The sequence below is a fragment of the Montipora capricornis genome, chromosome 2 (assembly GCF_036669925.1).
Source record: "Montipora capricornis isolate CH-2021 chromosome 2, ASM3666992v2, whole genome shotgun sequence".
NCBI lineage: Eukaryota > Metazoa > Cnidaria > Anthozoa > Scleractinia > Acroporidae > Montipora > Montipora capricornis.
In genome coordinates, this window is record NC_090884.1 from 48,353,218 (window position 1) to 48,366,026 (window position 12,809).

Below are 12,809 nucleotides of genomic sequence, written 5' to 3' on the forward strand. Positions count from 1 at the left end.
AACGTTTCGGGGCCAAAAAGCCATTTGTAAAACTGCCAACCGCTTGTTTTGAAAAGCTGACCTTTGAATATGTTTTCAGGCTAACTAAAAGAAACATGTCCGTAAGATTTGACGACTTAAATCCTCTCCGTTCTTGAGATGCGAAGGGAATTGTGATACCCGTAAAGTTTCGGGACTTTCGAGAAACGGGCCCCAGATCATCGGTGACCCCTATTTTTTAAATCATGAATCACTTACTTTACTTACTATCTACAAAATATGATGAAATAAAAAAAATTCTAACCATAAGAAGTTATCTTTTTTTAACATTTTCTTTCCTTGTGCCATCGAATTCCGGTAGTGGTTGCAACGGATAGAGCTTACGAAAACACTCGTCGAGGATGAACTTTATTGTTTACCACATCCCTAGCGGCATACAATTATCTAAAAATCTCACTCCTAAAAACCTATGCATGGAAACTTTTACTCCAACAGTTTATTTCTATGATTTTCGATGGATGAGCAGATGAGCCTACATCTCGCTATTATGACCGATTTCTCGAAATTAAGGCATTTTTCCACTGCCATTTTCTCCGAAACAAAGTCGGTGACCCCCATTTTTTTTTTCATTTTTGGAGTAAGTACTTTATGACCTAACTTTAGGCGAGAAATGAAGAAAATCTCACCGTAGGAAGATTTTGGCGCGAACGTCCTTAAAGGTGACGCCGCTCGTCTAGCGGCCGGCCTTGAAAGATACGCGAAAGTCATTTCGATCTTATCGCCCGAAAGATGAAAGAAAACGATTAATTTTACAAAAAATTGTCAGCCGTTCGAGCAAAGTGGCTCTCCATTTGTTACAAACTTGTCAAGCAGTTTGAATCGAACAGCGTAGTTCATGAGCTATCGCTCTCGCTTGCGTGACGGAAGCATGCAGCTTATTTTATCTACGTTTTAACTCGCCAAATTGGAAGAGTGTTAATTGAACTCGTCTATCGTGTGATCGTTGAAGCATTAATTTAAGTTAATCATAACAATTCAGAGGAATGAATATTTCTGAATTTCAAGCTCAACTGCTGAATTACCTGCCACTTAATATTTTGAATCAGAAATGATCGTAATTAACGCGCGACAAGGAGTGGTCAGGAGTTGCTTAAGAAACTTCGGGAATACAGTTAGGGTTCTTCGCTGGTGTAATCTTTAAGTCATTACATGTTGTAGTAAGGTTTAGTTCAAAGTTAGAGCTTTTCAACAACTATCCCATAAACATTTATATTTGGACCGGACGCAAAATTTGAAGCGCTTTTTATTCTAAATATACATATTTTCTGTCGGACCATTTGCACTGGCGGCGACTTAAGTTACGCATAATCCAAACAGTTTTTTAAAAAGAAATGTCCTTTACCCCTTTCGAAGAACTGTTCATCATGATAGCGGAAAACTTACAAGTTCATGTTATTATTATTATTGCCTTAATGGCCTTAATACAATATAAAGTGAAATTACTAAGGGAGTAGGTCCGCAAAAGTAATGACTGTGCTGAGGCCCTCCTTGGCGTTTTGGGAAACGAGGGAAGATGGCTATTTTGAACTGGGGAACTGAGGAAAAATGACAAAATGTCTTAGGAACAAGGCAACATAAACAATTTTAGGGAGCAAAAAGCTGGGTACAAGTTTGAAAATAAATTGGGCGGGGAACAAGGGAACAAAACTTTAAACTTTTAAGCCATTTAAACTTAAATCAGGTTTGTAAGTAAGATGACGACTTACCGAAAACTCCTCCGGCAGTCTTTTACTTTTAGCATCTTTTGTATCTTCCCGCCCATTCGCTAATTTTAGCTGTTCGGCCAGGCCACCCTTTGTTCCAAACGTTCGTAGAACTCCCTTTACGTTTTGAAGAAGGTCTCTATTTTTGCCATGAAGTCTTCACCGATTAACCCTTTCGGAGACTGTCTGAGGTTGAATCATGTCACTGGCGTGTATCTTTGTGGCGAATGCTGATTATCAGACCTGAATTGTCGTTGCCCTTTCTTCCGGATTCCGTCGATGTTTACTGGGTTTATTTGGTGGAATGCGTGCCATTTCACCCGAAAAAAATGTTAAGGAATCGCAAAGATCCAATTTTGGTCGTCCCACAAGGGAAAAAGATGAGGAAGAGCACATGCATTGATCGCCCGCGCGAAACACAAACCGATAATTCAAACCGATCTCGTTCCCAGAGTCTTTGCGGCGGGGCAAATCATAATGGCGGACAAAGTTGTTGATTCATGTAATTATTGTGAAATGTCCACAATCCTTCTCTTTGTGCCAACATCCAATCACAACCCGTTGGGGCGCTTTCATTTTGGGTGGAAAAACCGGGGAGAATTTTCTGCTTTAAAGGTGCAGAGCAAATTTCCTCAATCAAAATATGGAACGGGGGAAAGTGTATTCCTTTTGAGATTTCCTTTTCTGTTTTTCTCAAGAGACTGGATACTAATCATTTAGAATAACAAATATGGCTGCCGGATTTTCGATCATTACTTCATAAGAAGTAATTCTCACCTGCAGCTACGGGCCATGAAAGCACCCACGTTAATTGACTGAAACCCGCCCGATTCACTTGGGTAGCTAACCCCCAATGCTACTTTTTTTTTCTTTTTCCAAGGAGCATGGTAAAGTCTGCTTACTAGCCTACATTACTTTCTCAACCTCATTCTGTGCTGGGACTCCTATATCACAAAGGCCTTGATTTACATGTTACATGTATTTGCATGATTCATCCCAGCAATTTACATGAAATTTACACAAAAAAACTATTTTATAGCCGGGTTGTGTCAATTTACATAGATTTTATGGCCTTTGCACTTGTTGTAAACAATTAAAACGGTCTAATCTTGTGAGGCGCTAAGTACCCGTTTATATGGAGAAAAATTGTTCCGGGAAGAAGGTTCACTCGCTTACCGGAGTTACCCTGGACCAGCCAACTTTTCCTACATTTCCCTATAAAATGCGGTTTAAGTAAACTGTTTACATGAGGAAAAAAAATTGGCTCGGCTAGAAGGGAAACCCACCTAGCCGGGTCACCCTTTGTCAACGGTAGGGTGGCCCTCCTGGCCAGGCCAACTTTATTCCATGTAAACACTTTGGCTCGCTCAGTGGAGTCAACTTGGTCGAGGCAAGATGATGAGAGAATGCACGAGTACTATCTTCCCAGTCTCCTGATGATCGAAACTGAGCCGGGCAGCTCTTGACCGTCAGGGAAAAAGGTTTGTTCTTTTCTCACATAAACGCTAGCTAAAGACCCGGCTGGGAGGGTGACCATCTTCCGAAGACAACTTTTCTCTATATCAACAGGGCCTAAGACTTGATCCAAGTCGAACTATTAAAACACAAACCGATAGGCATTTTATAGGTTGCAACCGGCGAACTTTTGATAAACCGAACTCATGATCAGTGCAACATGCAGGGCTAATTCAACAGTTTCCCACATAATTTAAGTAGGTAATAAATATTCGACACTCAAAATCATCGTGAACAGGGCATACAGATCCAAAACCATTTGGTAACTCAGACAGGACACGCATGATGATAGAGCGCAATTTACAAACATTTTATGAGACATGACCAAACGGCGTAAAATCTTTGTAAATTTTCGATTTATAGACATTTTTGCAAGATTTTATAAAGTCTGTAAATTTCAAGTATTTCCTCTTGTTGTAGCTCCAATAATTTATAAACATTTTACAGACATTTTATAGAGCTTTACTCAACAAAACTCTGTAAATTTATTATTTACAGACATTTTACGAAGTCTGTAAATGGTCCAAATTTTCCAGTGTTGTACTGACCATCGAAAAATAATAGATACAGAAGTAGACTTTTGATTTAACTCTATTTTATTAAACTTTATACATACAATATTTCTTTCCTTTGCACATTTGTACCTGATCAACTTCATCACAGTTCCATTTTTTTTAAGGAGGTGATGCGAACTGTGAGATCACTCCCACAAATTCTGTCTACATCTGTGTTTCATCGCAATGTCTCATCCGCAGTTAAAAATAAAAAAGCAAAGTATTGCTTCAAATGTTTCGAAATCAGACGAGCGTCTTAAATATAAAGCAAGCCATCAGTTGCTTCGATGGCTCAGTGGGAACTTACTCGCTCCTGGGGTCCGAAGGCCCGAGTTCGGGGCGTGATGGCTCGGGTTGTATCACACGGGATTCTTATCAAGCGGTTAATCTACTGTCCCTGCATGGCGTATGCACATTTGTGACTGCGATGAAAAGGAAAAAACTTAACTGGTTTTATATAACGTGGTATGCACGTTTTTTGAGAAAAGACGTAAAATGCATAAAAGTATTCACTAGATGAAACTAGCATGGTGATAGTTATACAGAGTTTTAAAGTGCTTTTTGTAACAAAAATCATTTTTATGTTACACATTGATTACAACGACAAAAAAAACCACACAAAAGTAGTGGCTCCATTTTACGGTCTCCCCTTTTCTACTGTTCTAAGAGCGCTGCTTCAATTTCTCGATCCATTTTTACCTTTTTCCAGCCCACCATATTACTAGATCTTTGCCCACCTCTTAAAATCAATGCTGGAATCACTCCACCAAAAAACACATAGATGGTCGCTACAATAGCCGATACATCATTATACTCGCTTCCAAAGAAGGCAATAGAATAAACTACCAGAAACAAAAACGCTAAAATCAAAGTCATATTTCCAAACATTCGACACATTTCACATTTAAGGGGCAAAACTCTTTCACAAACAAACCAAAATAACTTTGTTCGGATTGTATTGTTGGGATCGCATGTGTTTATCTCCAATTCCTTTTGCCATTTTAAAATCATCATCTTCACTTCCTTGTATCTTTTCTGCATATTAGAATAGCAGAGATACAGATTTGATGTTACTACAATGAAAAAAGCCACATAAGGTGTCACAATCTCTACGTTGAGAACTAATCCCATAATGAAGAATCCCAAAGTACTCATAATGAAGTTGCAGGAATACGAAAATACGAAAAAGTTAGACGCTGTTGAAAAGAGGACGATATAGAGGGAAAACAAATGATTCAGTAGGAACCATTTTCTTGATTTTAGGGTTAGCTTACTTTTCTTATAGACAAACACACCAAAGGTCACAGTCGGCGAAAAAACAATTAATGTTGAACAAAGCACAATGATTAAAATAGGCAAACAAATTGTCACGCATAAAATCCGAAGAACTAAGAAAAGAGGGACAGAAAGTAAACGCAACAAAACGCGAGTGGCAAGCCTCCTTCGTGAGTTTTGTTGATGATACTCTCTACATGGACACGAAAAATCAAAAAGCATTACTGTGTTTCCAAACTTGAAGGTAAACTCCCAAAGACAATTACTTAGCATTTTCAAATGATGAAGCATTGCATCTCCCAGAGAGCGCCGATCCGAGCACGGATTATGTCCTTTGCTCAAACACTTGCAAAAGTAGCAATTTAGCCCCTCTTGCAAAATTAAATCTCCTGGTTTTAGAAACAATACTGCTAGGATGGTCGTTAATAAGTATAAGAGTAACATGAAAATTAAGTGTACATTTATACTCAATAACGTAGGAACGTCATTTGCCGTGGCAAATACAAACTTGCCATTAAAAACCAACAGGACTGGTACGCTTTTCTTAACACTTTCATTAATATACGTCTTTTTTAGGGAATTATAAAGTCATATTTGAATGTAGAGGCTACAAGGATAAACACAAAGAAACATGATGGCTAATTTGATGTTAAATGATAAGCCTACTGCTTGCATCCATCGACGCAAAAGAGTTGACAATGTTATTGGACTTGAATCATCTGCAGGAATGATTTCACTGCCTTCATCTGTTTCCTGGTATCTATCTTCTGTATGATCTAACGCGTTTGTTTGAATTTCTACCTGTTGGCATGAACCTTGGACATCGTTGGAATTGATTGACAAACCAATTTCGTTCGAATGTTCGCTCTGGTTGTCAGAGCAGTCTCTCTGAAATGCCGCTAGCGTTTCAATATGGCTGTGTCCTCCTGAGCGTATAGTTTCCTTTTTACACTCGTCTTGAAGACTGAAAACCCAATCTGGCAGCGCTAGAGGAATTGCTAGGAAGAACAACGACACAAAAAATGACAAGAGTTGAAGGACATAATCAAGTACCGCGGAGCTGAGGTTCATAATTCTTTGATCGCACAGACTTTTAAGGTTGTACGGCTCCTCCTGCATACCACAGCATTGATAGCCAATTGGTATTCTTACTGTTTCTGTACCACCAAATATGCCATCGGTATGTTCACTCTCTAAGACTTTAACACAAACCACTGGTGTCTTGCCGTATGATAATTCATCAGGGTTCACTTTTGTTACATTATCGAACAACATCCTTCCAATGGCCAAGTTTTGTGTTGTCGAGTTCGGGTTGGCGAGGCACCCACTCGGATGATCCGCTAGTGGTACGTCCATGCTTCTCACTTGATTGTTCAGAAGACCCCAAGATAAGATATCGTAGTCATCTGGCAAAGTTAGCATAGGTTCATGGACTGTAGCAGCCCAAACCCATCTGTTTGGAAGAAACTCGTCTGCCAGATCCAGTGGATCGTAGCTCCCATTACCAATTACCAAGTAAAAATTAATCACTCTCACACCCTTCTCTAAAGCCTTGCGTCGAAATTCATCGACTAATTCTGTTCCAACTGCAAAGAGCTTGCATGATAACTCATTGTGGCTTTTAGCTTCACAGTTAGCGAACCATAGGAAAAGTAGGTAAGCGAAAACCGATTTGAGAGCCATAGCACCTTAGAGTCTTTTCATCAATCTCGTCACCCGATTCGCACAACCCCTATGGGTGATACCCGCTGAAAGTGCACCAAATTACGCGGGCATCACCCGCTATAGTACGTACTATAGTACAGGAAATATGATAATAATGGCGGCCTATCGAGCGAAGAGAAAATCGGAGAGTAAAGAATGAATGACATTTGTATTCTAATTCAAACACAGTGTATTACAGGATAACATAGGTAAATATAGACAGTCTATGTAGAATATGCACACATTTCAATGGGAAATTAATCCCCGACGAACAGTATCATTTTCCACAACATTTGAGGTGAAATACATTTACTACGTTAGCTATCAAAATTTCTGGGAGGAATCGAAAATATAATTTCGCCAAATTGGCATTCGTTGAAGTTCCCTTACTTACGAATGAGTATAAAATTAAAATCAAAGCGTCTTCAGCGTTTCTCTGGCGTATTTCGGTTCGTAAAAGCACATTTATTGGATGGCTATAGCTGGAGTCACGTACTATAGTATGTTATTCACCGGGCAGTTTTATGACGGGCAAATTTGTGGGAGGAATCGAAAATATAATTTGGCCAAATTGGCATTCGTTTAAGTTCCCTTACTTAGGAATGAGTATAAAATTAAAATCAGAGCGCTTTCAGCGTTTCTCTGGCGTATTTCGGTTCGTAAAAGCACATTTATTGGATGGCTATAGCTGGAGTCACGTACTATAGTACGTTATTCACCGGGCAGTTTTATGACGGGCAAATTTGTGGGGGAAATCGAAAATATAATTTCGCCAAATTGACATTCTTTTAAGTTCCCTTACTTACGAATGAGTATAAAAGTAAAATCAGAGCATTTTCAGCGGTTCCCTGGCGTATTTCGGATCGTAAAAGCACATTTATTGGATGGCTATAGCTGGAGTCGCGTACTATAGTATGTTATTCACCGGGCAGTTTTATGACAGGCAAATTTGTGGGGGAAAATCGAAAAGAGAATTTGGCCAAATTGGCATTTTTTAAGTTCCCTTGCTTAGGAATGAGTATAAAATTAAAATCAGAGCGTTTTTAGCGGTTCTCTGTTGTATTTCAGATCGTAAAAGCACATTTATTGTTTGGCTATAGCTGGAGTCACGTACTATGGTACGTTATTCACCGGGCAGTTTTATGACGGGCAAATTTGTGGGGGAAATCGAAAATATAATTTGGCCAAATTGACATTCTTTTAAGTTCCCTTACTTACGAATGTGTATAAAATTAAAAACAGAGCGTTTTTAGCGGTTCTCTGTCGTATTTCAGATGGTAAAAGCACATTTATTGTTTGGCTATAGCTGGAGTCGCGTACTATAGTACGTTATTCACCGGGCAGTTTTATGACGGGCAAATTTGTGGGGGAAATCGAAAATATAGTTTGGCCAAATTGGCGTTCTTTTAAGTTCCTATACTTAGGAATGAGCATTAAATTAAAATCAGAGCGTTTTTGGCGGTTCTCTGTCGTATTTCGGATCGTAAAAGCACATTTATTGGATGGCTATAGCTGGAGTCGCGTACTATAGTACGTTATTCACCGGGCAGATTTATGACGGGCAAATTTGTGGGGGAAATCGAAATTATAATTTGGCCAAATTGGCATTCTTTTAAGTTCCTTTACTTAGGAATGAGTATAAAATTAAAATCAGAGCATTTTTAGCGGTTCTCTGTCGTATTTCAGATCGTAAAAGCACATTTTTTTCATGGCTATAGCTGGAGTCACGTACTATAGTACCTTATTCACCGGGCAGTTTTATGACGGGCAAATTTGTGGGGGAAATCGAAAATATAATTTGGCTAAATTGGCATTCTTTTAAGTTCCTATACTTACAAATGTCTATAAAATTAAAATCAGAGTGTTTTTAGAGGTTCTCTGTCGTATTTCAGATGGTAAAAGCACATTTATAGGATGGCTATAGCTGGAGTCGCGTACTATAGTACGTTATTCACCGGGCAGTTTTATGACGGGCAAATTTGTGGGGGAAATCGAAAATATAATTTGGCTAAATTGGCATTCTTTTAAGTTCCTTTACTTACGAATGTGTATAAAATTAAAAACAGAGAGTTTTTAGCGGTTCTCTGTCGTATTTCAGATGGTAAAAGCACATTTATTGTTTGGCTATAGCTGGAGTCACGTACTATAGTACGTTATTCACCGGGCAGTTTTATGACGGGCAAATTTGTGGGGGAAATCGAAAATATAATTTGGTTAAATTGGCATTCTTTTAAGTTCCTTTACTTAGGAATGAGTATAAAATTAAAATCAGAGCATTTTTAGCGGTTCTCTGTCGTATTTCAGATCGTAAAAGCACATTTATTGTTTGGCTATAGCTGGAGTCACGTACTATAGTACGTTATTCACCGGGCAGTTTTATGACGGGCAAATTTGTGGGTGAAATCGAAAATATAATTAGGCCAAATTGGCATTCTTTTAAGTTCCCTTACTTACAAATGTGTATAAAATTAAAATCAGAGTGTTTTAAGAGGTTCTCTGTCGTATTTCAGATGGTAAAAGCACATTTATAGGATGGCTATAGCTGGAGTCGCGTACTATAGTACGTTATTCACCGGGCAGTTTTATGACGGGAAAATTTGTGGGGGAAATCGAAAATATAATTTGGTTAAATTGGCATTCTTTTAAGTTCCTTTACTTAGGAATGAGTATAAAATTAAAAACAGAGCGTTTTTAGCGGTTCTCTGTCGTATTTCAGATCGTAAAAGCACATTTTTTTCATGGCTATAGCTGGAGTCACGTACTATAGTACGTTATTCACCGGGCAGTTTTATGACGGGCAAATTTGTGGGGGAAATCGAAAATATAATTTGGCCAAATTGGCGTTCTTTTAAGTTCCTATACTTAGGAATGAGCATTAAATTAAAATCAGAGCGTTTTTGGCGGTTCTCTGTCGTATTTCGGATCGTAAAAGCACATTTATTGGATGGCTATAGCTGGAGTCGCGTACTATAGTACGTTATTCACCGGGCAGATTTATGACGGGCAAATTTGTGGGAGGAATCGAAAATATAATTTGGCCAAATTAGCATTCTTTTAAGTTCCCTTTCTTAGGAATGAGTATAAAATTAAAATCAGAGCATTTTTAGTGGTTCTCTGTCGTATTTCAGATCGTAAAAGCAATTTTTTTCATGGCTATAGCTGGAGTCACGTACTATAGTACGTTATTCACCGGGCAGTTTTATGAGGGGCAAATTTGTGGGGCAAATCGAAAATATAATTTGGCTAAATTGGCATTCTTTCAAGTTCCCTTGCTTAGAAATGAGTATATAATTAAAATCACAGTGTTTTTAGCGGTTCTCTGGCTATTTCAGATCGTAACAGCACATTTATTGGATGGCTATAGCTGGAGTCGCGTACTATAGTACGTTATTCACCGGGCAGTTTTATGACGGGCAAATTTGTGGGGGAAATCGAAAATATAATTTGGCCAAATTGGCATTCTTTTCAGTTCCTTTACTTAGGAATGAGTATAAAATTAAAATCAGAGCATTTTTAACGGTTCTCTGTCGTATTTCAGATCTTAAAAGCACATTTTTTTCATGGCTATAGCTGGAGTCGCGTACTATAGTACGTTATTCACCGGGCAGTTTTATGACGGGCAAATTTGTGGAGGAAATCGAAAATATAATTTGGCCAAATTGGCATTCTTTTAAGTTCCTTTACTTAGGAATGAGTATAAAATTAAAATCAGAGCATTTTTAGTGGTTCTCTTTCGTATTTCAGATCGTAAGCACATTTTTTTCATGGCTATAGCTGGAGTCGCGTACTATAGTATGTTATTCACCGGGCAGTTTTATGACGGGCAAATTTGTGGGGAAAATCGGAAATATAATTTGGCCAAATTGGCATTCTTTTAAGTTCCTTTACTTAGGAATGAGTATAAAATTAAAATCAGAGCATTTTTAGTGGTTCTCTTTCGTATTTCAGATCGTAAAAGCACATTTTTTTCATGGCTATAGCTGGAGTCGCGTACTATAGTATGTTATTCACCGGGCAGTTTTATGACGGGGAAATTTGTGGGGGAAATCGAAAATATAATTTGGCCAAATTAGCATTCTTTTAAGTTACCTTACTGAGGAATGAGCATAAAATTAAAATCAGAGCGTTTTTAGCGGTTCTCATGCATATTTCGGATCGTAAAAGTACATTTTTTGGAAAGCTGTGGCTGCAGTCGCGTAGTATAGTACGTACTTATTGACCGAGCAGTTTTATTAGGGGCAAATTTGTGAGAGAAATCGAAAATACATTTAGGCAAAATTGGCATTCTTTTCGTTTATTTTACTGGAAAATGATTTTCACATGGAAATAAAATAAAGCGTTTTGAGCTTTCGGTTTGTTTGTATTTTTGCTTATTAGTTCGCGTTGTCTAGTGAGTTTCATGCTATGACACTTATATGATGGACAAATGCTAGTAATGGACAAGGAATGTTCGGAAATGGCCGAAATCACGTTTTGATTCGGTAACAGTTTTTTATAATTTCTGTGGTTGTAGTACTGGTTTAGACCTGCTTACGTATTGTTGTCACTGTCTGGATAAAACACAAATGATTAAGGTTGTCTTGAATCTACGCGAGGAATTTCCGTGATAGAAATCAGGAAATTGTAACTTGATATTGAATTGTACAAATATTACAACGAGCATTAAATTTGCCTCGGAATACGCTAGTTGCTGCAGCATCAGTTATATATCTCACTGTGCTGGTGTGGTTTCTATGTCGACGATGAGGTAAGTGATGTTGGCATGTCATGATCACGGTTTGTGGAATGTGCAACACTGAACAAAGTGTGCTTTTTAATGTGGTGTTTGTTGTTCAGCAGAGCAAACAAGTCACACCTTAATGGATTCAACCTTTTCTGCAAAGAGTCTGCTGCTTTTGATGGTTGGTTTTTTTTCTGATTTGAATGTAATAACCGAATGGCAAACGTTGCGAAAGGGTTCTCTTTTAATTTAAAAATATATTCCAAATAGGTTTTTTTTTTTCGCCGATTTGCGTCGGTCGAGTTTCACGATCTTAAACGCACGCGGGCTAAAAATCTCTGTTACCCAGTGCTGTGTTACTGAAAAGAGGAAGAAAACTGCCGTTTAACCAACAGTGGCCATGGTATTTTAAATATACAACTTTCTCTTAAGAAGGCAGGACTTATCCAACGTACAACTTGTTCCAACGGGGTCAAAAGATCTTGTATTTGACTCTTACTGAATGGATTGTCTGGTTGGGGTTAGTTTAGGGTTAAGGTTAGGGTTAGGTTACGCAATTAGCCGTAACGCATTTTTCTGTTTATCAAGTGACTATTTTGAAAAAAATCAAAAACCCTGATGAAGGCTTATCAACAGGCTTCATTTTGTCGCTCAGTTATTTGTCAGATTATTTTACAAAGCGCTGCTGATGCGAAAATTCCACAACATCACAGGTGAAACTTGATTTGAGACTAGGTTGACAAGTCTGAAAAATTGGATGTGGTTACAAGGGCTGACAAGTATAAGGAGTCTTCCGCAAACAAATCAATGATTAGACCGACAGATTTTGAAAATCGATTGGAAACTCCTGTTACAAGGAGGAAAAATATGTTTTGGTTTTAATAACAGTAACAAAATAAGAGTATTCCTTTTTACCAAAAATGAACCGTCAAATATCATTCCTTTCATTTAATTCGCAAAATTAGCGTAAGCGAGACAGCTAATTCATGATGAACCTTTTTAAGAGACATTCAACACAGAAAGTGACTAAAATCAATGAAGCGATCTAATGAGCGAAAAAAGTGAGCAATAACCCATATGTTTCATTGCCCAATTGAGCATGGCTCTCATGTCCTTATATGTCAGCGCTCCATACAAATGGAGCCTGATCGCAGGTTTTTTATATGCCGGTAGAGAGAGAAGTGAAATAACGTAGTTTGAAATGCTGTTCATTACGTACCAAATCGTTTTGTACGCAAATCCAATGAAGGTTGACAATGGACGAATTACGTCGTTAGCGTCAGCACTAGCAGTTTAAAT

General features: G+C 38.2%; 2 protein-coding genes and 1 long non-coding RNA gene across 3 annotated transcripts in view; all 3 read right to left on the reverse strand.

Moving 5' to 3' along the window:
- LOC138038075 (uncharacterized) overlaps nucleotides 1–2,154 on the reverse strand; it is a 10,576-nt gene extending 8,422 nt beyond the window's left edge. Inside the window, exon 1 of the long non-coding RNA XR_011130182.1 lies at nucleotides 1,746–2,154. This is a non-coding gene — a long non-coding RNA (uncharacterized lncRNA). The remainder of the gene's footprint in view (nucleotides 1–1,745) is intronic.
- A 2,311-nt stretch (nucleotides 2,155–4,465) lies between these two features.
- On the reverse strand, nucleotides 4,466–5,530 carry LOC138038077 (uncharacterized). Its single transcript, XM_068883896.1, has one exon. The coding sequence runs from the start codon at nucleotides 5,528–5,530 to the stop codon at nucleotides 4,466–4,468; it is 1,065 nt and encodes a 354-aa protein (XP_068739997.1).
- A 142-nt stretch (nucleotides 5,531–5,672) lies between these two features.
- LOC138038076 (uncharacterized) lies at nucleotides 5,673–6,793 on the reverse strand. Its single transcript, XM_068883895.1, has one exon. It carries the CDS (start codon nucleotides 6,767–6,769, stop codon nucleotides 5,675–5,677), a length of 1,095 nt encoding a protein of 364 aa, XP_068739996.1. The 5' UTR covers nucleotides 6,770–6,793; the 3' UTR covers nucleotides 5,673–5,674.
- Between the last annotated feature and the right edge of the window lie 6,016 nt (nucleotides 6,794–12,809).